At 41.4% G+C, this 22,140-nt stretch overlaps 1 protein-coding gene across 1 annotated transcript; it reads right to left on the bottom strand.

The window, feature by feature from the left end:
• Positions 1–4,856: 4,856 nt before the first annotated feature.
• Positions 4,857–21,600, bottom strand: LOC134471705 (hepatitis A virus cellular receptor 1 homolog). The gene is made up of 8 exons (XM_063231353.1): positions 21,360–21,600; positions 18,722–19,060; positions 16,470–16,550; positions 14,390–14,494; positions 11,835–11,884; positions 9,557–9,641; positions 8,405–8,450; positions 4,857–5,707 (listed from the first exon to the last, which is right to left on the bottom strand). The coding sequence occupies exons 1-8, from the start codon at positions 21,409–21,411 to the stop codon at positions 5,617–5,619; spliced, it is 849 nt and encodes a 282-aa protein (XP_063087423.1). The 5' UTR covers positions 21,412–21,600; the 3' UTR covers positions 4,857–5,616.
• Between the last annotated feature and the right edge of the window lie 540 nt (positions 21,601–22,140).

The raw sequence follows: 22,140 nt of genomic DNA, 5'->3' as shown, positions 1-22,140 counted from the left end.
AAAAGTGCAAGTAGACACAACTCTGCACTCTTCACAATTAAAACAAATCAGACTCCTACATGTAAAACCCCAAACTATTAAACTCTTAAAAGACCACAGGAGAAAAAATAACTCTGAGTTGTCACTGCGTTTTTTAGCTAGCATGTTTAAAGCATAATTTTCAAAAGAAAAAGTAGCAAGTTGGAATTCATTAAACTTTAACACTGTAATGCAAAAGACATTGTCAAGAAAACCAAAAGACACACCCAGGCTTGAAAGAAATACGCGCAGAAGATGGGGTAGGCAAGTATGAGCACAGATTCTTCCAATGAGGGCATAATTCACCTGGTTAGCAGAGCTCCTGCCTGGGGCCCCCGGAAACACTTCCGGGAAAGGTGCAGGTCTCACAGGAAGCGGGACTTCCGGGCGCATGGAAAATACTTCCGGGTGAGGTGAAAGTCTCCTGGGCCTACATGGAGCCCAAAACAGAGTTCGAGAATCCTACAGACCAGACACTGGCTTTTGGTGGACTATTCTGGGCAGAGGACATGCTGTCCTTGGAGGACTTGGGCCAAAATCCTGCTGGCGGCCCGGGATTCCTGCCAGCTGCGGCCAGCCAGGCGTGCTAATCTCAACAGAGCTCTCTAAGCCTTTCCAGATGCAGGCACCTCCATAATAGCGCTGTGCAGCTGGGTTCCAGCACCAGGCGCAGCCTCACTGTTTCTCCTTGCAGGACTCCCTCCGCACAGCAGAACCCATCGCAAAACTCTAAGGAAAAGCGGTGTCCTTCTGTGTGTGGAAGGTGCTGTCTTTAAATCCTGCCTCCTGAGGCTCCTGCAGTGGGGAAATTACCACCTGGAGTTCAGGACCTGGATGGCAGGAGGAGCAGAGCAAGAAGGGAGGGTTCCCACTCCATTCCCAATTCTGGTTGCCTGCTGCTTCTTTTTAACTGAGGGCTGCTGGGTGAAGTTGTAAGACAGATTGTACTGTGAATAGCAAATGCTGCCTGAAGAAAGCCTGTCTCTGTGCAGATGTTTAATTTTAATGGACAGTGACAAATACACCATGCGAATCTCTTAATCTTGGAATGGATGTTGATCAGCTCCCTCCTCCTGTGTGATGGAACCACCCATACACTCAGATCATTGTGATGTTTGTATGGCTGTAGGCTTTGGCAACATGTAAGTACTGTGTACAGCAAATTTTTATGAAAAGGGCATCAAATTTATTCAATTTTATTACTGAAATTTGAAACTTAAAATGTATAAATGAAAACGAAGAAAAGAATATACTCTTCATGGATTATAGTAGATGAATGTTACATTTATTATAAACATTTATGGCCTGCAAAAATGTAATGAGCAACTCCTACGACTACATTTTTTGAGTTGCTGTGTTCCTAACTGAGATACATTTCCATTTTTAACAGGTTCAACATTTAAAATCTTGTAATGTTCATTTGTTAGATAACATTAGAGTAAAATTCAGCTTTTCAGTATTCCTCAGAAAGTAAAAATCGCCATGATTTTCACTGACTATGAGATTGCTAAATTAAAAATATATGCATATGTGTTGTAGAACGAAATTTGATAGTTCTTATCAAAATAGGAAATTGAAAGGTAAAAACTGTAGTTTGTCTTATGCTGTGTATTCCATGTTTAACTTGAAGACCATATTGTAAGTCAGTTGACTTTTTGATATGGCTTTCATCTATAATCAAGTTTGCCAAAGGTTCTGACTTGTCTATTTATAATTATAAACAAAAATTATTAAACATGTTAATAATTAAATTTGAGTGTACTCTGATTATAAAAAAAACTGTCTTAGGTATATTTGTTGTATGTCTGTCTGTCTAATTGTAAACAAGTGTTTTACTGAGCTCAACAAAGTTTCATTTGTTTTGCCTCCATAGATTTTTGAAACATTTGTCAGTAATTTAAATTGGCTTTTAGGTAAATGTCATTAATATGAATGCTTTCACCCAGGTTGCCAATGGCTCAGTGATAATAAGATTGCTTTTATAAATGTAATATATATTGTTGTGTGTACAATAACTTTGAAATTTTTCAATGGTCAAAAAATAATGTGTTAAGTGTTATAATCAGATTCTCATATATCAAAATTTTGTTAAGATGATGAAATAAAAATCCATTAGTTTGTACAGACTGCTGGACAGGACTTCCTTTGCTGAATAAGGAAGCAGCTGACTGGAAATAATTCTCAGTCCTTGTTCATTAATGGATGCCACAGTAGTCTCCATAACCTTTTGGAAGATACCATGATAAATGTAAAATACATTGCTGTGTTAGATTTACATAGATCATTGTCAACAGTTTAAGTCTGTATGGGCAATAGAATAAAATTTTCTCATTACGAGTTGTATTTGGTATACAATTAAATTAAGCAACGAAAGTTTTTACATGATTATGACTATTCATTGTTTCTAGTTGCATTCTGTTCTAAATATACTCATGCTTTCCAGATGTACAGGTCTTCCAGAATGTATAACTGAGACTGTATATGGTGATAAAGATTTTCTTTCACATTTGGACATTTGCCTTCCTCTTGTGCTACAACTACTTATGATAGGAGGTCCTGTGCAACCAACAAGAGGTCACTTGTCAAATGATAGTTTTTTTTTTTTTTTTGTCTTTTTTGTTTTTATTGGTACCAGGGATCACGACTCCTGCTTGCAAGGCAGGCGCTTATACCGCAGAACTAAATCCCCAGCCCCTAAATGGTAATTTTTAAAAACAAAGTTTATGTGGTGTGCAATACACACACACACACACACACATCTATACATAGAGATGCTCAGTAGTCCAGACAATGTCATTCAACTACATTGCATTAAAGGAGAGAAAATTAGATAAAAGCTTTTTATATACTAGATACAGGCCTCTGGGGCCTCCAGCAGTGACCATGCCTCTGCTGGATTGAGCTGCCTCTCCAACACAGTGAGTCTGGCTCAGGGAGAAGGCACTGCCTACCCCTTCCTTTTATTTTTTATTAAGCTTCTCTGCTCTCCCTTTGGGCCTTACTTCTTCCTTGGCATCTTTCCTGTGTCCAGAGGACCAACCTACGTCCCTCCTTACTCTCTTTTTCACAATGCTACATTCTTTCTCTGCTGCTGCCCCTTCTGCCATCTTCCCAGAAGACTATGTGCTGTCATTGAAACAAACACAAGTGATCGGTCTCCTGTGTCACTAAATAAGAATCTATTTGAACAAGAAGCCAACTTATGTAATCTGGGTATAGTTTCAAACATTTCCGTAAGCTTTAAAATATTTACTTTGCCCTTTACTATTACTCAACTAGCTTTCGAGTACTTAAATGTAAAAGTTTTAGACAGTCTTAACAGCCACAGCAAGTCGTGCATTTCACCCATTTTAAAAATATGCAATAAAAATGATTAACTGTTTTGAAAATGCACTGCACTTCTCTATGACTCCCCCACTATTTCATCTTGGAGTTACAGGTATGAAAACAATGCTCCTAGCCACCACGCGACCCAGTGTACAAATGTACAAAATTTTCTACTCAAACTCTTTTCCAGAAGACTTTAATTAATTAAAAATGGGTTCTTGCTTTGTACCCAGGCTGGTTTTGAACTCAGGGTTATCCTCCAGGTTTAGCCTCCCAAGTGCCGGGATTGCAGCTCTGTGGGTCTTCCTGTGGGTGCCAGGACACAGCCCCGTGGCTGTCAGGATTTACTGTTCTTACCCTCTCCTCTCGCACCTGCCCTCTGCCAAGGCAGCTGGCTCTTTGTTAGCTGTAACTAAACTTAGCAGTGTCACTGCAGCATGGGAAGGTGCTGAGATATTAGTATGTGGGGATATAGGGCTGGTTTAGCCTTTAACATGCTAACGGTGTTGGTTTTCCCCTAGCAGATGTGTTCCTAGAGCCTTTTCCACCAGCCCCTGCTTCCCCAGTTCCCGTATCTACAGCCTCAATTATCTGCCTCTCTGCTCTAGCCCAGGCCCTGGCACACTGTTGTGCTCTCAATACTTAAGTTTGTTCTTGTTCCGGCAGGTAGAAAATGTTCACGTGGTGCCACTTACACATCCTTTTGCCTTCATCTCAAATGTCAGCTCTTTCCCAGAAGCAGGCCCTGACACCATGCTAAAGCCTGAAGAGTTCCTGTGTTTCAGGGGTCACAGATAGAGCTGATGTTACCCCTCAGGGGACACTGGCATTTGTCACACAGCAAGATCTTACTGGCACCTATTCGGTAGAGACCTAGGATGACACCCAACAGCTGACAATGAATGGGACATTCCCTAAACAATGTTTCCAACCACAAACTCCACAGCCCAGAAACCAGGGTCTTTGACAATATTCTCTTGTGTTCATTGGTGCCAGAATAATGGGCATTTGTTTGTTTGCTCGGTTTAGTACAAAAAAATGGAACTCAGTGCCTCACACTAGGTAACCTACATCATTAGGTTCTTTTTTTCCATTTTGATTTTGAGTCCAAGTCTCACAATGTCAAGTGTGAAATCCCTCTACTTCAGTTTTGCAGGGTGTTGAAATGAAAGGTATGAGGCACTGTGCCCACCTCTATCCCCAGCACCAAGAGACCGGCAGCTAGTCGGCAATCAGTAAATTGTCATATAATTTGGCCGCATCCTAGGAGTCCATAGCAGGATGAGGATGCAGAGCTGTAGCTAACAGATGAACTTCCAAAAAAATGACAAGTCAGGTTTCAAAATATAAAAATTTGTGTCATACAACCAGTAATAACTGCTCATTTAATGTACTCACAAAATTATTTCATATTTGAATGAATGGTTTTTCCATTTCTTACACTTGTACAAAATTTCATAAATTGAAATAAACTATCTTAAATGTGGCAGCCCTTGTCCTGGTTCCTCCCATTCTCCCTCACTCATTGCTTCCCTGCCTCACTCTGAAACGTACTTCAAGAGCCTGGCAGTTTGCAGTGCCGTGGCACAAGGCTGGTATCACACACAGCCTAAGTGTGATGAGCCACATGGCAAGTGCTTGTCTTCCCTGGTGCCTGCTTGGTTCCTACTCAGCACTGTAAATTCATCTGACAGCTGAAACAACCACTGGTCCAAAGATCACACAGAGTAAACATCTATACCTATAACAACAAAAGTGGACTCTCTTCTGCTTCCTCATAAGAGAAGCAAAAATCTGCATATTCACATGATTTACTCTTACAAACATATGAAACTTCCCATTTGGAGTTATAAAAGCAACCAGTAATCACAAAACACACCAAAAGCCTCAAATTGGATATTTTGCTTTTTAAAACTTATTGCTTTTGACAGTTGTGTTGGGCTCATTTATTGTGTTACCCTGATTACTTTCTTTGATGGATAGAAGGATTTTGGAGTCTAAAGAAAAGACAAAACTGTGAGGTATTCATACTTCACAGAGAACTCTGCAGTGCCTGCAGAGACCAGGCCAGTCTCAGCATAATGATCAGGACTATAGTAACAATGAATTTGACCATAAAGGCTTTGGCCCCAAGAGTTACTCTATCCAACAGCACTGATTCATTGCAAATACAGATATAAGTTATGCAGAAAAATGATCCAGGAATCGAAAGGATTGAACGTAGTGATGCATGGTCCGTGTCCTTTGCAGTCACCTGTCTTAATCTGTGTTTCAAAGTTTACTCTCGATGACACAGTCTTTGTTTCCTGCCAGATCTTGCTCTTGTAAAACTTGATATTGAGGATGAGTCTCCCAAACCTTGCTGCAGAAAGAGATGTAGAAGAATAGCATGAATAAGAGCAAAGCAGATAACTTCTGAAGTACAAGCAGTGCTTGTATTTATGAGCCAGCAAAACTGGCTCTCTGTGATCTGTGGAAGCCGTGATCACACAGAAAAAATACCTTTTTCCACAAATATATAGCTCAGTGGCAGTGTCTGCCTGGCAAGCGCAAGGGCCTGAGTTTGATTCCCCAAAAAATAAAAAATGGCTTTTGTTAGTATGAAAAGTGTAGCCCTTGGTATTATACCACAGCAATGTCTGATTTAATATGCAAATAAACTGAGTGTGGTGGGAAACCCGTGTAAACCCTGCTACTCTGAGGCTGAGGCAGGAGTATCACAAACTGAAGTCCAGTGTGGATAACTTGGTGACTTTATAAGACCTTGTCTGAAAATGGAGGGGGTGGATGGATATAGAACACTATCAATTCCCTGAGCTCAATCCCTCGTACAAAAAAAAAAAAAAATAGTGTCCTTTAGTATACTCTTATAATAGAATACATAAGTGAAAACATACGTGTTTGGTATCAAACTGAGTTACTCAGTTTTCAAATGTCACTAAGACATGCATAACTGAGCTTTGCACAACTGTGAATTCTGAGCTTTTAGAAAAGGTTATTAATTAGTGATTTACACCTTTTAAGATAACTATAGAGCAGAAGAGTGTCGCAGGCAGCCAGAGAGTACTGTTCACAGTATTGTAGTGGATTGTGGTGCCCAAAACCTTGCTGTGTCTTATGGTTGAGTCTCCAAAGCTTGGGACAGTAAACATTTAAAACACTAATATTAATAAACAACACTGATGGTCAAAGGATTCTCTTTTTAGCGAGAGCTTTGGGACTTCCTGCACCTGCATTCCTCTGTCTTTGGAGGTGCCCAGTGAAAGTGCTTGGAGAGTTCAAGGTGCTTTCCTGGTATTTGGGGTGCTGCCTGAGGACTGCTGGCTGAGGTGCACAGAAATCAAGCAGGGGCCCATCAGGGAAGAAGGTGGACAGAACTTCAACTCATGTCTGGTGTGTGATGTGGCTGGAATTTTGTGCTTTGTCTAATACTGACTGTTGCTACTGTGGAAAGGCAGAACTTGAGTGTTTTGATCAGGCATGGACAAGGAATGTCCTGTCATCCACTAGATTTTAAAAAACTTACAGACAAGGTATTTCTATGGACGTAGGACAGTTACCCATGTGGTACACAGCTCAAATCTTAAATGAGTCAGTGTGTACAACTGCCAAAAATTAAATATCATCAGGAAATTTTCATTATATGTTAAGATGGGATTATATTTTGCTTTTTGTACATTACATTTTTTGCAGTAGTTACATAGTAATAATAATGAGCCTCCATAAAGATAGTCAACGGTGCAAGACTAGAAATCAAATGACTCAAAGAATGCTGTGGTCCATCACTTTCCACCTATGTGGAGCATTTCCTTTTCATGTCCAGAGCAGTTAATGAAAAATATTTACAAGCATGTGTTCCTGAGGCTTGGTTCTTTATGAACTGTGTGGTTGGATGTGGTGTGTTGGACAGTGCTCAAGGCATGTCCTATGCATTGGCCCATGGAAGACAGAACAGGCAGACCTGCAAAGAGACATCCACAGAGGATGAGTGAGAGTTATAAAGAGGGGCCTAGTGGCATTGATTTTGAATATTAAAAAAAAGATTTTGTGTGTAGTCAATCTGAGCTGAATAAAGCAGGATAGTTTGCTTTCTAATGGGACAGATAATCAACTGCATAGAATAGATGCAATCTATGAGATTAAGCTGAAATTGAAAGATGCAATAAGTTTAAAAAGCCAAATCATCATTCAGAAGAGTAGAGTGAGCTGGCTCTGGGGCAGCATGGAGTGGAGGAGCCTGCAGAAGTGGGAGCCCTGGCCCTGCCTCACAGCCTCTGCACTTCCTGCCCCTTCAGCCAGGAATGAGCTTCCTTCAAATCTGCTCCGGGAAGCTCAAATAGCCTGCTTCCTGTTCTGTGTTTCTCATGGTGTAGATAGAGAAACAATTACAGGGACCTTGTTGCTTTGCTTATATGTTTTATGGTTTGTATTTGTTTGTTTTGTTTTCTTTATACTGGGGATTGAACTCCAGACCTCACGCCTGCCAGGCAATTGCCTATGAGGTTGAGATAAATCCGTGGCATCATGTTTTCTCTTTCTCAAATCAGGTTCGAATGAAATAGATACTCAATAAACAATAAAAGAAAGCACTAAAGAAAATGTTTTAAAAAACCAAAAATAATTTGTGCAATATACAGCACTGTAGTTCTTTTACTCAGACATTAGGAAAAGCTCCTTCTGTGCCAGTTTTGCCACAACTGGAGGGAAATACTCTCAAGGCATTGCAGGGAGGTTTGCATAACAATAAAGGTGTTTAAACAGCAAAACTTTGAATATTAAAAGGAGAGAACATGCCAGAGGTGGTGAACAGGCCTGTAATCTCAGACCTCTAGGATGAGGCAGGAGGATGACTGCAGGGTGAGGCAAGCCTGGGCTACAAAGGAAATTCAAGTCCAGCCTGAACTACATAGTAAAACCCTGGCTCAGAGAAAAAAATTTTAAAAACATAAAGCAAAGAAGGAGTATTTTAGGAGAAAAAGAACAACTAAGCTTAACTTCTTTTTATTTTTACTAGCAGAAGAACATGAAAAGGTTCTGTCACAAAGCTTTTCAAACTTACCTTAGTGTCTTCATCTTCACTCTGCTGTTGAAATAGTCTAGGTGGCCTTGGAGGAAACCAGAAAGAAGTGGACAGGAATATTAAACATGTCAGCAAAAACGTTCAGGAAAACTGCTTCCAAACAAGTATACTGTTTCTGTTGTCATTTGCACCCTCCCCTGGTAACTCCAGGTTGATTCTTCCCCAGAAACGCATTTGAGTCCACAGAAACATAAACCAGCTCTTTAGTGCTCAGTGTCTTGTTTTCATTACTGTTGGGTACATTCCCCCATGTAGCCTGCCTTGTTACAATGAAACTTTTAAATTGCCTGTATCTAATGCAATGGAAAATTTCAGTTTTCCTAAGTGGCTGCTGGAGGTCAGGTGTAACCCAAGTCTGTCCCAGGCTACCTGAGACAGAAGTCACCATGCTAAAGTTCATGCATTTGCCAAAGACCTTTCATACTGTAGTCAAATTTTTATATTATCAGTAATCTCTCCACTGAAAAAGAAGATAAACACTGTTTTGGTTGAAGAACGGAGCATATCTGAGGAACTTAACCCAATATCTAAATGATCATTATATGACTAAGCAAATTTTTAGTAATTAAGTGAAATCTTTCTCAGATTTGAAAATCATATTCAGCTTTCTGATTTTTGCCCAGACACTTGTAATAGATCAGCACGGAGTCCATATACTGTGTCTTACAAAAAGGTGATGCAGGTTCTTTTCCTGCAAGTAGAGAAAAACACATTGTACACACACACACACACACACACACACACACACACCTGGCAGAAAGGGGGCCCTCATCCTAGGATGGCTGTCTCTTGAAGACCTACACTGTAGTGTTAATACTATTTGGACAGTGTGCCCTCCAGTGTCTCATTTGCCTCTTGCTAAATCAGTGTTCTAACATATCCCACACAATTTAGGGCTGCCGTGTATCTCCCGTACAACATAAGTCATTCTCAATACGTTATAGGTACCAACACAGCCACCAAGAAATAGATGTTGCTACCAGGCACACTTGACTGATGAGGCCTTGGGGACAGAGAAAGTCACGTGAAACCAAAATGAACCACCACATGAAGTTACAGTATTTGACTGCAGGCACCTGGCTGCAGATCCCTTGCTCTATTCCCTCTAAGAACAACCTTGAAATGACTTACTTGTGATAATGATGACAACCACAATACCTAACAAAGCCACGGTAATAACAAGGACTCCCATATAGACTTCTTCCAGGAGAAGCACCTGGTGTGGAAACATCAATGAGTTTAAAAAGCAGCTACCTAGAGTTATAAACACGAAATATTTCCTTGAATGCATCAAACCCACGCAATTATTTCATTGGCCCTCAGCTATTTTGAGGCCAAAGCACAAATGACATTAAACCTAGACCACATGATCTGAGGATATAAACACAAAGAAATTAAGAATTTGAAATGCAAAGTGTTTTTTTGTGGATGGAAATGATTAATTTGCTCGACACAGTATTTACATTGATGTATACTTAGGTAAAGTAAAAACTATACACACACTAGCCTGTATATAATCTATATAAATTACATATGTTTTAAAACCAGTAGGTTATTTGTGTAAGCGTATCATTTTTCTTAAGAATTTGGTTCCTGAATGTCTCAATTTGGTTGGCTGTCATCTGCATGTGCTTACATATTGATTTGGTCTTCGATCCAGTGCTTGGTTTTTAAAATGTAATATACATTGGATATGCCTGGAATACTACCATAATCCCAACACTTGAATATAGGAAGATCAAAAGTTCAAACCTATGGTGACTCACTCCTTCCCATGTCACAAAGTGTAGGAAGTAACTACATGCTTGCTGGCAATATTTATTTGTGCCTAACTGACTAGATAATAATCCCTTACTAGCGAGGATTTACCTGTTACAACACATTCATCATGAATTGTAATAATGAGTGTTCTTTCTCACATATCTTCACATTCAATTCTCTTAAGGTAAAGACAAGAAGTTAGCCCACTGGGTCAAAATATGTGCTCCAATTTACTCAGTGCATCTGGGAGACATCTGCAGGCTGAGGGCTCAAAAGGCCCATGTTTTGTTATCTTTACCCATCCTGAACTTGCTCCTAAAGTGTTTTTATTTGCTGCTAAATGTATCTGTTCTGCAAGTAACTGAGGTGAAGAACACCACTGCCTTTTTTAACCGAAATTTAAATCTGCTCAATTAGCAACACAATAATCATTTAAAACATGGTAGTTGTGATATTAGCCAGTATATAAAATTTTGTCCCTCCCTATCAGCTCACCCAGGGCCCATGTGGTAAACGCAGTGTGTGTGTCTGTGTGTGGAGCACTGGGGATGGAATCCAGGGCCTTTGCATGTAGCATGTAGCTACATCTCCAGCCCACTTTTCTTCTTTTTTTCGACTTAGAGACAGGTCTTGCTAAACTAATCAGAATGAGCTTGAACTCACAATGCTCCTGCCTCAATCTCTCATAGTGCCAGCAGTTCCTGATATCACCCCTGAGGTGGTATTGGTATTGTCACCACCGACACAGCATAGGGCCACCTGGCCCTACACTAAAGAGTTCCACCCAGAAATTCCCGAATTCCTCTTTCAAGGACAAACTTTGTGCTAATTTGTCTTTAACTTATGTTACTTGCACCTACTGAAACAAAGATAGTGTCCCACTGAAATTCCCCCCAAAAAACAAAGATGTTACTAAAACATTTTCCAATTGTCTGTAAAGATAACTGCTTATGAGTATCATATGACTGGGGTACCTTAGCTTTTCTTCAAGCTCAATGTACAAGAAGTTTAGAATCGCAGTGTTTGAAGACCTTACTACCTTAATGGGCAATCAAGGGGGAAGTTTTATGTATACTGACCACAGAATTTCTACACAGAATAGTCACTGATTAAGAAAAAGATATTTTGCCCTGCTCTCATGTAAGAACTCTTTCCCTTACATTCTATTTTTGTTGGGACAGCCCCCACTCCATCCCATTGAGTCAAAAATGATGTATCTTTAATGATAATTTCAGGGCTCCTTGGTATTATGTTAATTTGATCTCTCTGAATTAATTCATCATTTCTTTCCAATTTTTGTCCATGGAAAGATCTGTGTAGTGTATCAGTGTGTCTGTGGTGTGTGTGTGGGTAGGGGGTGGGTTGGGTGCATACACGCGGGCTATTTCATTACTTATGAAGCACTTCTAACAAACTAGTCCTCCTAAAGGAACTTTTCAAACTCAAACATTCCACTTCATACTCTTTCTTTCTTTCTTTCTTTCTTTCTTTCTTTCTTTCTTTCTTTCTTTCTTTCTTTCTTCCTTCCTTCCTTCCTTCCTTTCTTTCTTTTAGGAGAAAAAATTCAGAAATAGGCTTTGCATTCAACTTGATTCCAAGAAGAATTACAAGTGTATGCTGCTAATAAAATAGGAAGGAATATGCTTACATTTCGATTATTCAGTCCACCTGCAGACTGTGTCACTGTGCCATTCCCATCTGCTCAAAAGAAGAAAAATTATTTAGAGCCACAAAAAATTTTGGATTTTCATTGCACTAAATATATTCACACTGTATTCTGGTGATGAGACATGGGATAATAATAATATGAGAGGATGCTCTAGAGATTGCTAGAGTCACACCGGGGTAATAATGTTATTAATTTATCTTATGAACTTGTGTTTCTTAATGTTTTTGTTATCAGCTCTTTGAAACTGGACACCTTTTTCCTTTATAGGAAAAATGCATGCATACAAGATTTCACCTGACATTTTGGGGAATCAGAAAAGTGTGTTCATAGAATCGGAGTAAGATGCCACTTAAATGTCATGCACTATTTTCACCATGTCTAAGAAGCTGTCAGCAAGTGCTCAGAGGCCACATTGACCTCCAAGGATCAGATCCACCGTATTGAGAATTGACATATATGCAATACAAATGGCATGTAAGTCTCAGGATATACGGTAAATTATCCAGATTACGATCCTGAAAATTTTTAGAAAGTATGTTAATCAGCCACAAGATCACACAGGTGTATTTTCTGACACATAGGGATTAGGATTTCATATGGTCGAAGAGATACCGATCTTAAAGTTTCAAACATGCATATTGTTCATGTATTTTTGAAATATCTATTCTGGAACAGATAACATATAAATATGTTCTTCTTAGGAATCTATAGGGAAGTTTTGAATTTTTTTTATTTTCAAGAGAATAAAAGCAAATGAACTGTAACAGGACAGTGTCACAAAGACTCCCCAAACACCTGGGAGTACAGGCATGTGACAGCATGCCCAGCTACAACTTCTTATCATAAAGTGAAAGGCAGCAGGAGGAGTAGGGAGGGTTACTTTCTAAGTATGTGATCAACTAATGAGGAACCTTCAACAACTGGACAACTGGCCTCCAGAGAGTACGGCAGCTGAACCAGGAGCTGTGCTCCAAAGCAGGTCTCCTGGCCTGGCAATCACAACACCCAGCCTGCCTTGGGAGAATGCAGTGAGAAGGTACAAGTCTCCAGATATACATGTCTGTCTGTAATGTGGCTGGGGGCCTTGTGACATTTTTCCAGACCCAACATTCTTCATTTCATCACAGCTTTCACCAACTGGGGGCTGACATGGGCATGATGAAGTCTTGGCCCAGGGGCCTCAGATTCTCAGCCAAGTGTCAGTGTTCACGGAAATCCCTGGAGCACAGCTGCTGCAAGGCCTGCCACACTCCAGCAAGTTCTATGGGGACCAGGTTTGAATAATATGGTATTGTAGAGAATTACTGCCCAGCCTTACTTTCTTCCTCCCCTATAAAATTGTGCTGTAGCTGATTCTTGTATTTCTATCATATTGTGTTTTGTTTTTATGCACAGAAGCAGTTAACAGGGATTCCACTTTCTGAATCAAATGTTGCCACTGTCTAATCCCTACTTGACTGCCCCAGCCTCTGTGACGCTCATTGCAGGTCCATTGCAGATTCACCAGTTACAAGGAATGTGTGGCAAAAGCCAGGCTCAGAAGGGAAGTGTACCCACAGGCTGACCACTACTCTGAACAAGGAGTCACAAGTCCACACAGCCCAATCAGTTGATCCATCTGGGTGAGGCAGAGGCTCAAGGACACCTAAGCCAGCTCTGGGTCAGAAAGAAGTTTAGCACACAGTGATCTCAAAACTTACCACTATGTGTAAGAAAGGGAGTTAGCTGGAAAAGACAACAGGGTTCAGGGACAGGTGACCTTCCCCCATCTGGGAAAGACAGGTGGAGCCTACATGTCCAAATGATGGGACCTGCCCAGTCTGGCCAAATGGACATTGTGTTTACAGAAGCCGCCTTTCAGTGAAGGCTATTTGATGCTGGTGTTGTCTGTTTTGTGAGCTCAGCCTGCTATAACAGGATATCTTACCAGGAGTCACTGATAAAAGAAATGTCTTTGTCTCAGTTGTAAAGGCTGGAAAGGCCAAGATACGCACACACGGTGAATGAGTGCCTCATGAGCATTTTCTTCATGCTAGGTGACAGCTTCTCTGCACTCCCGTGGGAAGGAAAGGGCAAACAAGCTCTCTCTGGTCTGTTATAAAGGAACATATCACCCTAGATGTTCCACATCTTAATACACTTACACTAGGGATTAGGAACCAATATATGATATTTAGGGGCAGCATATGGTCCATAGCAACACCTCAGAGTGTCCATTGAAATAAAATCTTGAGATCAGGGCAGCCTCCTGGACATATTTAGGGTCTCGGACTTGGAGATGAGGAGGACCCAAAGGGTCAAGCTCAGGAATAAGCATGGAGCCAAGATTATCAGATTTGATTCACCAAAAGAGAGCAATATGCATGTGATGTTCCCAAGTCATGCAACTCCCAATAATGCTACTTCTTTGAATTCTGGATGCTCTGCTTCATGGAAGTCTTTCATTTTTTTCCAGAATTTGTGTTCGCAGTTGAGTCAGTGCCTACCAAGATCTACCTACATACTCTAGGGTTCAGGAGAGAGAACACAGTTACCTGATGGCCGTGAATCCATGGTGGAGGTGACAGGCTGAGGTCTTGTTTCTTGCAGGGTTGTATGCTGGGTTCCTACCGCTTGGGTTGGAACAAGTAGAGAACTTTCTGAAGTGAAAACAATGGAAGAAGTATGATCCATTTGTAGAGGGAAATGTTCAGCCTCAACAAAAACAAAACATAAGCCTGGTATGGTGGCACATGTCAGAAATCCCAGAACTTGGAAGGCTGAGGAAGGAGAATTTCTGTGAATTGGAGGCAAGCCTGGACTACAGTGAGTTTAGTACCAGCATTCAAGACTAATTTGCAGTACACAGTGAAACCCTGTCTTAAAAGGCCAAGTCAATAAATAAATTTATTTTATAAGTGTCCTCCAGACACTGAATTGTTATCTAGTTTTTCATTATCCTATAGGAAAGATGATCTATATAACATTGTAGAGTTTTTTTATATACAAATTCTTCCATTCTCTACTCCATAAACTTCTGTGCTTCGTCTAAATGTGCAAAGTCTACAACAGTGCATCTCTTGTGGGAAACCAGGTCACAGCTTTTATTTTATTCCTAGAAGTGCATTTTACCTTCAGGGAATAGGACCCGGGAGTTCCTATTAACCTGTCCTCGCCCACTGGTAATGTCTCTCCCTGGATTACCTCAGTATATGCAAGTTCTGCCTTGTTCACCACTCACATGAGGGAAGAAGCCCTAGTGACCAACTCAGAACACACGCACTGTCTGCTGCCTTGATGTCTCCACAAGGGGATGATACTGCACAATGTCTCCACTTAGGTAAAGATTTGCAACCCCCAAAGCGGGCTTCCTGGTAGACCTTGGTCCAGCTCTGACTCAGCATCCATTTCTCATCAAAAAGATACCACTGTGGATTGTCGAACAGACCTGTGTGTTACTTTCCTTTCCGGAAATCTTAGCTGTTTTCTATTCCTGTAGCTGGCCATGTCTACACAGTCGGTCACTTGTGAGGTCTTCACATGATGTCCGTCTCCGAGAATATCTTAGCATTTTATGTCAAATTCATGGCAGCCGCAGGATAAGAATTCCTCAATGGGCCTCCCTTAACTGCTCCTCTCCAGGCTTTGTGTCCCTCCCCAGTCTTTGCATTCCACTATCACCACTTTTCATATTGTGAACTGTTGTCCCATTTTCGCTAACACTCAAAACTGTAAAAAGATGCCACTGTCTTTAGGAAATAAAAACAAGTCCATGCAAGAGAGTCAGATGGTCAGGCTTTACCAGATTTAGCTTTGCACAGAATTGTGCCTGACCTTAACTTCTTCCTCTGTGGTACCCTACTCTCTAATATAAAAGTACTTATATTGATCCCATGACATTTTTGTGTACATGCTGCCAAAGCAAGCACTCCATGCCTGCTTTAGGCAGCTAGCATGAGCCCAGGCCAAGGAAAATGTAAACATAAGTGTCCCACAGTAGATGGGCTGTGGTGCTCACCTCCTATCTGTACTATACTGTTCGATTCTCAAACTCATTAGGAAACCATCAGGATAAGAATAAGACAGGTATGATGGATAGTGCCTGCAATCCTAGCATTTGGGATGCTTAGGCAGGAGGATTCCCACATGTTCAAGACCAGCCTCGGCTAAATACTGAGTGTAAGGCTAGACTGACCTGCATAGTCACATCCTGCCCAAGCACAAAACAAAAAACTGCATCAACTAAGAGCACCTCCCAGATCGTATACATACATATTTATAGCTATCAATCTTTATATTCTGGCTCTTCAAATGCTTTCACTTGTGAGTTTGAGGTGAGGACACACACCTTGTGAAGTCCATGTGTTGATCCCAATTCAGAATCCTCATACTCAATGGTAATTGTTTCTCTCTCTCTCTCTCTCTCTCTCTCTCTCTCTCTCTCTCTCTCTGTCTCTCTCTATGCTTTGTTGTTTCTTTTGTAACTGGGAATCAAACACATCTTTGCACTTGCCAGGCATGAGTGTATGCCACTGGGCTCAATCCCTGACCCAGGTACTTCTTTCTGGGTACAATGATCTGTACGGTCTACAGCCTCCCACTAGAAAGCCTCTGGGCTCCCACAAACACCTTTACCTGTTTCGTTGCTCTGCGTCTGCTCTGTAGTTTGAGGAGAAGTGGAGACACTGGCTGATGTGGGAACACTTGTGGTCCCAGCTGGAGTTAGAAATCAAACACAAAAGTGGAGATTAGTGCAGCAACAATAAACCAGAGTCTCCTGCAGGAATTGCAGCTGAGCCTGCTAATGAAAGACGGTCTCTAGGCAGGGATGTCTCTATGCATCTTGGTCTTCACCAATGGCCAGCTAGAAGCTCTGATGTGGGAGGGTTTTACAAAAATGCTGGGAGTGGAAAGGATCAGCTGCATTGAAAAATTAGTATTTGGGAAATGAAAACATGTAGCTCATTTGCATGGAAGTCCCTTTTACAACTCCAGTCACAGGAAGGTGTCCAGAGTCACACACTTCCCGGTGTGGGTCCAAATCACACTTTGTCTATTTTGTTACTGTGCATTTCTGCAGGTACTAAAGGAGCAGAAGTAGAGACAAGGGCTGCCATTGAAACAGTTGTGGTGCTGACTGCAGTTAGAAATCAGGGTGGAAGCAGAGATTAGTGGAGCACCAAGAAACCAGAGCCTCCTGCTACATCTCTAGCTGAGCAGTGATGACAGGCTGTCTCTAGGCTGGCCTTCCTCTCCAGGATTTAGTCTTTAACAATGGATAGCTACTTGTTTTGATAGAAGAGGGCTTTGGAAACATGCTGAGTTTGGAGAGGAGAGTCTTTCCTGGAAACTAAATATCTGGGAAATGAAAACACATATCTCATATTTCAACTAAGGTACTTGTCTAAAGACCACTCCGAGGAAAGGTTTCTAGAGTTTTTGAATTTGTCCTCTCAGTTGCAAGCATGTTTACCATTCTCAGCCCCAGAGACAATACTTCAGATAAAGGTATCTGACCTAAAGACCCACTGCTTCCCATTAACCTATGGTAGATCACATGCAGAGGCAGCAGGAAAGATTTGGACATTCGGTTAGAGGTGAGGCAAGGTCTTGGAAGGCTTCTTTCCATTAAAGATTCACAAAGTGGGTATCCGTTCGCCAAAATGCTTGCAATATTTGCGTGCACATAATGAGGTATCAGGGAAATGAGGTTGAAGCCTCGGTATGTGATTCACTCATGTTGCACATATACTATAGACACATAACAAAAACGTAAGTTCATATAATATTTCACTTTCAAAAATGTACGTGAATCAATTTCATAGTGCGAACTTATCTACTGATTTGGTCATACTACTGCTCAAAACTTTCAGATGTGAGAGTACGGGAGATTTTGGATTTTTGGATGAGACACTTCATATGCATTTTAGAAATTGGCAGCATCAGAAATGTGAAAGAGGCCACAAATCCAGCTGAAATTTGGGGAGCTTCACAGAGAATAGAAACTAAAATTTATCCTGAACAGAGAGTGCGGAATAAAAACAGTCAGGAATGGAATGGATCAAGCATGTACAAACAGTCTCTGAAAAAAGCGCATCTGTTCTGAGGAGCCTGTAGTCTGAACTTGTCTGACTAGAACAAACAAAAAATGAAACAGAAATTAAAAAATTAGGAGTCCTAAAACAAAAAACAGTGTCCCCAAATGTGTGGACTTAATGAACTTCTTATGAGCCACTAACAAACAGTTGTTGGAATGGAAAAGCTTGAAAATACCATCAACTCAATATATTTTGTTTGGTTTTTGACACAGAATTTCTCTGTATAGTTCAGGCTGGCCTCAAACTCACAGTGGTTCTCTTGCCTCAGTCTCCTGAGGGTTGGGAATATAGGTTTGTGCCACCACCCCAGTTAACAAGGGAAATTTTTAATTTTAGAATGTCAATTTATTTGGTATAGAATATATTTTAAAACCTGGAGTTAGCACAGGGGAAGTAGTAGAACTCCATGCCTATACAACACACAATATGCACATTTTCATGAAATATTCTTCTAAGACATGGACTCAAAAAAGGTGCAATGGTTTTAGCAAATTTCACTTGTTAAATAAAACCCTTCACAATACGTCACTTTGGCACAGTGAATGCCATTTCATGGACCCAAATGCCATTCTGAGGAGCTATTCTGCAAGACATTTGGTGATTCCAGCTCATGGCCTGGTATCAAAGAAAGTCTAGGACTTTATCTGCACAAACACGTGTTATTCTCCCTCTACAACCTAATGTTCACTGGCAAACAGCACTATGGGCCCTCCTCTTTCCTATTAAAGAAAGAGTAATTTACCCACACAACAGTTCATGAGTGGAAGGATCGGAGGGAAGAGAGCTTACCTGGCAAAACACTGAGCTGCACCGTTTTTTTGCTACGACTGAACCATCTCAGAAACTCAGTGTGGCAACAGTACAGGCCACTGTCACCCTCGGTCACATTCTGAATGGTGAGGGACACATCTCCTTGACTAATCTTCCCATGGAGCCAATAGCGGCTGTCCTTCCGATAGGTCACTCGGTGTCCATCCGTCTTGATGAGTGTGCGGGAGCATCTAGAAGAGGAACAGGGTCCTCGGTCCCAGCACATGGGTAGGGTTCTCCTGTTTCTCACTGAGTAGCTGCAGGGTAGAGTGACCGTCTCACCCTCCATGGTATCCACTTGGTTAGCAAATACAGCACCTGAAACAAAGAGGAGAAATGGACAATGAGAACTCAGTCTCTTCCTCGTGTTTCTCACTTTTGAGTACAATTGTTCTCTTTTCTCTGTGCATTTTGTAATCATGATGAATTTATAGCATGATTCTTCTTTGGATAGCATGCATTGAACCCAGCCTCATGAATGCAAAGGAAGGACTCTGCTACTGAGCTGTTTGCCCAGAAGGTGTTACTTTGCCTGGCACTGACCGCAAAATTTACATATTTCTGCCTGACTCTGCTTAATAATTGGGAATTCAAGTGACTTCCACCTTGTTCAGTAGCAGCTTATACCTTTGAATTCTAATGTAAACACTTTCCTTTTAGTGTATTCTTCATCAGCATGACTGTGTAATAGATATGTTTGTGGATAAGCAGTTTATTGTACTGCATGATGCTCATGCTGCTCCTCATTTGTTACCATTATACAGGGCATGGAAAATATGTCTATTGCAAGATTATTGTATATTTAGGTTTCCTAAAGGATAGATTTCTAACAGAGAAATTATCAAGAAGGAATATACAAATGTGTGGCACCATATCCAGGTCACAGGGATTTTAAACATACTATTATATACAGCTAAAACATGTAGAAATATGATCAACTGTCAGATAGGACTGGGCCTTCAAGGAAGTCAGTGAAAAGGATGAAAATCCATCAAGACTGTGGATGGAGGTGCACCACAAGATTAAATTCACAAGGGCTAGTTCTACATACTTCCCTAAGGGACGCAAGGAGGCTTGGGATTATTGGCATCACTCTTTTGAGATTTCTCATGATCTCATTAGGGGTGGGCCCTCCTCTATAACGCACTAAGACTGAGACTAAATTCACTAAGAATAATTTTAAGACCACTAAGTCTAAAGACTGACTCTAGATTATTGATCACGGTTAATGATTTTACTCTTGTACTGTTCCTACAATTAGAACAATATTACCTAAGTGTCTATCCTCACAATCTTACTAGTTGATCATAACTTGAACCCATGTTGCACCCACCTCATGATTTGGCTCCATAACTCTTCCACGGAGAGGTGGGCTCCTTGGCAATACATTTGGGACCTCTCCTGTCTCTCAGGAGCTATTTCCATTCCCCATTCTCACCCCTATTCTCCATTACTTTTCTCTAGTAAACTTTACTACTCTTAACCACTGCTGTTCTTTAGAATTCATTCTTTCACTTTGAGGAAAATGAACTAAATGTATTTGACCTCTAGCATTTCCCCTAGATCATCAACAACAGCAATGGGCATATAGTGGAAATGCCCTGTTCACCTGCAGGGTCCAGCTCCTCTCCTTCAGATACAATCTGTGTTGGTTCAAGGACATTTAAAAAAACAACACAAAAAATACAACCAAGCCTAGCTGGGCACACTGGAGCACACCAGTAATCACAGAACTCTGGGAGGCTGGGACAGGAAGTGTCAGGGTTCATGTTGGTGGATCCTAGGGCTCATGCATTTGCATTATGCATTTGTCATTGGTTCATTATTGAGCCCTTGGATTGGAGGTGTGAGTGCTACACTGGCCTAGGCCTGAAGCCAGGATGTAATGTAATGGCAGGAAGGTGTGTCTTGCTCTCTTGCAGGTTCCCTGCTTGCAGGTTGCAGCCACCACAAACCATGGCCCAGCCATGTCATCCTGTCATGGAGCCAACTGAGTGTGGACTGAAACCTCCAAAAGCTTTAAGAAATAAACCTTTCCTTTCCCAACTTTGCACATCAGCTATTTTTGTCTCAGCGAAGAATAAAACATAACTAAGATAGGAGGACTGCAAGTTTAAACCTAACATGGGCAACTTAGTGAGACAATATGTCAAAATAAAAATTAAAAAGAGCCTGAAATATATTTCAGTGTGAAGACCATTTGTTCAACCATCAGCAAAAGAGCAAGGAAGAAAGAGCCAAAGAAAGAAAAAAAAACAAAAGAAAAAAAGGAATGGAAAGAAAGCTATATTTAACTGAAATGATTCAACATGGTTCAAAAATACCAAGAAGCACAAAAGAATTTCATAAAATGCTAACTCTCCTCTTGCACACAGTGTCTGTGTGTACATCCACTCAACTCATTTCTGTTCCAATATAAATGACAGCATATGTTCTTCCTCTCACCTGCCTACCTTGGTTATCAATCTGGGAGTTCGTAATAGGTAAATAATTGCTTTGCAGTAAGATTTAATCCTGGTTCTCTGCTCACTGGAAAGCACAGAACCATCCCAGAGCCCAGGATCATCTGTCTTACTCCTGTACCACAGCCCCGCAGTACAGCCCGCTGCTCACTTACCTGTCTGGAGAAGAAGGAGACCTAAGGCCACCACCTGAGGATGCAGAATCATGGTGACACGAAGATGTTTACACTGCACAGGTCTTAATTCTCAGGATGCAGCTTCTCCTTTCACTCTGTCAATCACTGGACCCTGCTCTTTGGGAGAAAAGCAGACAAGGGACTCAGTTGCATTAGCTCCAAATGGTGGACAGGGAAAGCTGTCCTGCAATGCAATCTTCCCTTTCCCAACTCCTTCCCCATCCGCAGCCTCCAGTCTCACTGGGCTCTGACACAGGAGCAAATAAATGGTCACACAGAAGAGCAACCAGCGGGGGTGATCCTGAGCATGGCCTAGGAGCAGAATTCCAGAGCAAAGGCCACAGTACAAGGGCAGAGAGCTGGTGGCAGTGGTTGGAGCCACACATCAGCCAGCTCCATGCCAACTTCATCGAAAGTAAGAGGAACTGAGAAGAACACAAAGCACTCTGTTAGCTCCTCATGCTCCCAGAATCAGTGGCTGAGTCTGCGTTCACTGAGGGATGACAAGACAACACCTCAAGAATCCCTGGGTTCAGATCCAAGCCCTGACATCCACAGAGCTGGGAGACTCTCAGTGTGACAGAGCCCTCCATGCCTTGCTCTCTTCACTGATAAAATAGAGCTAAATACACTGGCTCTGTCTCTTGCAAAGAACTGGACTGATGAGAAAAAGAGGTGGCAAAGTGGCATACACATTTGAAAAGGGACCAAAGGTCCTGACAGCATTAGCCCATAGCATCAGCTCGCATTGTCTGATGTG

Source organism: Cavia porcellus, unplaced genomic scaffold, assembly GCF_034190915.1.
Source record: "Cavia porcellus strain 051 isolate PalLab524CR breed Dunkin Hartley unplaced genomic scaffold, mCavPor4.1 scaffold_19, whole genome shotgun sequence".
In the NCBI taxonomy this organism is placed as follows: Eukaryota; Metazoa; Chordata; class Mammalia; order Rodentia; family Caviidae; genus Cavia; species Cavia porcellus.
Note: the sequence above shows the minus strand (reverse complement) of the source record. Positions and strands in the feature narration are given on the sequence as shown.

What these genes read in the sequence shown, in the direction of transcription:
- LOC134471705 (XM_063231353.1), bottom strand. Translation starts at nt 21,411, where the DNA reads ATGATTCTGCATCCTCAGGTGGTGGCCTTAGGTCTCCTTCTTCTCCAG. An exon ending in TCTCCTTCTTCTCCAGACAG is followed by an intron (nt 19,061 to 21,359) that starts GTAAGTGAGCAG and finishes TCTTTGTTTCAG; the next exon opens with GTGCTGTATTTGCTAACCAA. An exon ending in GCAGCTCAGTGTTTTGCCAG is followed by an intron (nt 16,551 to 18,721) that starts GTAAGCTCTCTT and finishes TTCTAACTCCAG; the next exon opens with CTGGGACCACAAGTGTTCCC.